Source organism: Palaemon carinicauda, chromosome 27 (genome assembly GCF_036898095.1).
Source record: "Palaemon carinicauda isolate YSFRI2023 chromosome 27, ASM3689809v2, whole genome shotgun sequence".
NCBI lineage: Eukaryota > Metazoa > Arthropoda > Malacostraca > Decapoda > Palaemonidae > Palaemon > Palaemon carinicauda.
Genome location: NC_090751.1, coordinates 99,952,209 through 99,954,708, shown reverse-complemented (window position 1 = coordinate 99,954,708; position 2,500 = coordinate 99,952,209). Strand labels below are relative to the sequence as shown.

The 2,500-nt window shown below is 25.1% G+C and overlaps 1 protein-coding gene across 1 annotated transcript in view; it reads right to left on the bottom strand.

Moving 5' to 3' along the window:
* Positions 1–2,500, bottom strand: part of LOC137620808 (glutamate receptor ionotropic, kainate 2-like) — a 17,374-nt gene that overhangs the window by 3,731 nt on the left and 11,143 nt on the right. Inside the window, exon 5 of the mRNA XM_068351256.1 lies at positions 1,461–1,616. Coding sequence (XP_068207357.1) covers positions 1,461–1,616 — 156 coding nt within the window. The remainder of the gene's footprint in view (positions 1–1,460; positions 1,617–2,500) is intronic.

Here is a 2,500-nt window from a genome sequence, read left to right as displayed (position 1 = left end):
ATTTTTTTAATTAAATTTTTAGAATATAACTCAAAATGTCAAATGTAAAGTAGTTTGTGCTAGAAAATTATATAAACTGTAATTTAGGTGTAAAGATAAAATATTTTTACTTGAAAATTTTTGAAATATATTTTTAGAATATAACTCAAAATGTATAATGTTCAGTGGTTTATGCTTGAAAATTATATAAAAGTAATTTAGGTGTAAAGATAAAATAGTTTTTAATGCAATTAGAAATAGAAAACGATAAGAGATTTATGCTAGAAAATTATGTAAATGTAATTCAGGTATAAAGAATAAAAATTTTAATTGACATTTTGAAATTAAAATAGGTTTTAGTTATTTCATTATAAAAGAAATCAATATTCAAATGTAAATTTAAAAAAAGAGTATATGTATAATCTGGTATGAAATACGAAAAATTTAATTAAAGTTTTGAAAATAAAATAGATTTTAGTAATTTTATAATAAAATGTATCAAAATTTAAATGTTACGAAATAGAGTATTAGTGTAATTTATAATGAAATACGAAACGTTTAATTGTAATTTGAAAAATACAATAAATTTTAGTTAATATATGCTAAAACAAGTCAAGTGTAAAAATAAGGATTGTTTTAAGAGTAAAGTAATAACATGAAATTAATTTATATAACGATATGAAAAACAGAAATAAGAAATATTAAAGACTGAGAAGATGACAATCAGAAGGAAGGCATGGAACAAAGAAAAAGTTGGAACAAGTAGAAAATAATGTGAGGTAAATAAAATAAAGTAAGCATTTGACTCTCAAATTAATATAAAAACTATGATTTTAATTAAATGATATTTAGGCCTTAACGAAAATAGTGGAGAAGCATTGAAGATGGTGTATCAGGCAACCGACCCCTTAGCGGCGTGAAAGAAGAAATATTAAAAGTGTAAAGTGAAATAATGATAAATCAGAAAATGAAAGAAGAGTGAAATAAGGAATAAGAAAGCGAATTTGGAACGAAATCTAAAAGAAAATGACACAGGAATAAAAAGAAATATAAACAAAAAATCAGGCAACCGACCCCTTATTGCAAAGACATCGGTGGGAAAGAAGAAGAAAATATTAAAAGGGTAAAGTGAAATAATGCTAAATAGAAAATTAAACGAATAGAAAGCGAATTTGGAACGAAATCTGAAAAAGAAAATGCAACAAGAATAAAAAGAAGTCTTAAAAAATCTATATAATAGAAAATAAAACGAATAAAAAGAGAATTTGGAATGAAATCTAAAAAAGAAAATGACACAGGAATAAAAAGAAGTATATATATATATATATATATATATATATATATATATATATATATATATATATATATATATATATATATATATATATATATATATATATATATATATATATATATATATATATATATATATATATATATATATATATATATATATATATATATATATTCACAAAACTCACATGTTCCTCAGTGGCCAGCTTCCTAGACTTCCAGACGAATTCGCAGACAGCCACAACCGAAGCCAGGCCCATTCCAGCCAGGAGAACCACGAAGACGCCGCCCACGTTATGCACCCCGAGGGCGTTTGCCTTGGAGGAGCCTTGCGATTCGTCGCTCTGCCAAAAAAAAAAGAATATATATATATATATATATATATATAGAGAGAGAGAGAGAGAGAGAGAGAGAGAGAGGCCAACTTCGAAGGCGAGAACTTTCGGGATGAATTTGATACATGTTTGCGACGTGTTTTGATTGTCAGTGGTTTTTATTATTATTATTATTATTATTATTGTTCTTATTATTATTATTATTATTATCATCATCATCATCATCATCATTATCGTTATTATTATCATTATTATTAGTCTTATTATTATCATTATTATTATTATTATTATTATTATTATTATTATTATTATTATTATTGTTGTTGTTGTTATCATTATTATTATTATTATTATTATTATTATTTTTATTATTGTTATTGTTATTATTATTATCATTATCATTATTATTATTATTATTATTATTATTATTATTATTATTATCGTTTGGTAATCTCAGTGCCATCAGGTATATGAAGACAGAGGGGAATATGTAAAGAATAGGCTAGACTACTCGATGTATGTGTAGGCAAAGGGAAAATGAGCCGTAACCAAAGAGAAGGATCCAATGTAGTACTGTCTGGCCAGTCAAAAGACCCAATAACTCTCTAGAGGTAGTACCTCAACGGGTAGCTGGTGCCCTAGCCAACCTACTATCTGAGGGAGTGTGTCGGTGTGTGTATTATTATTATTATTATTATTATTGTTATTATTATTATTATTATTGTTGTTGTTATTATTATTATTATTATTATTATTATTATTATTATTATTATTATTATTATTATTATTATTATTATTTGCGTATGTCTACATTGTTTAGTATACGCCATCATCATCATCATCATCATCAGCCGTTACCAGTCCACTGCAGGACAAAGGCCTCAGACATGTCC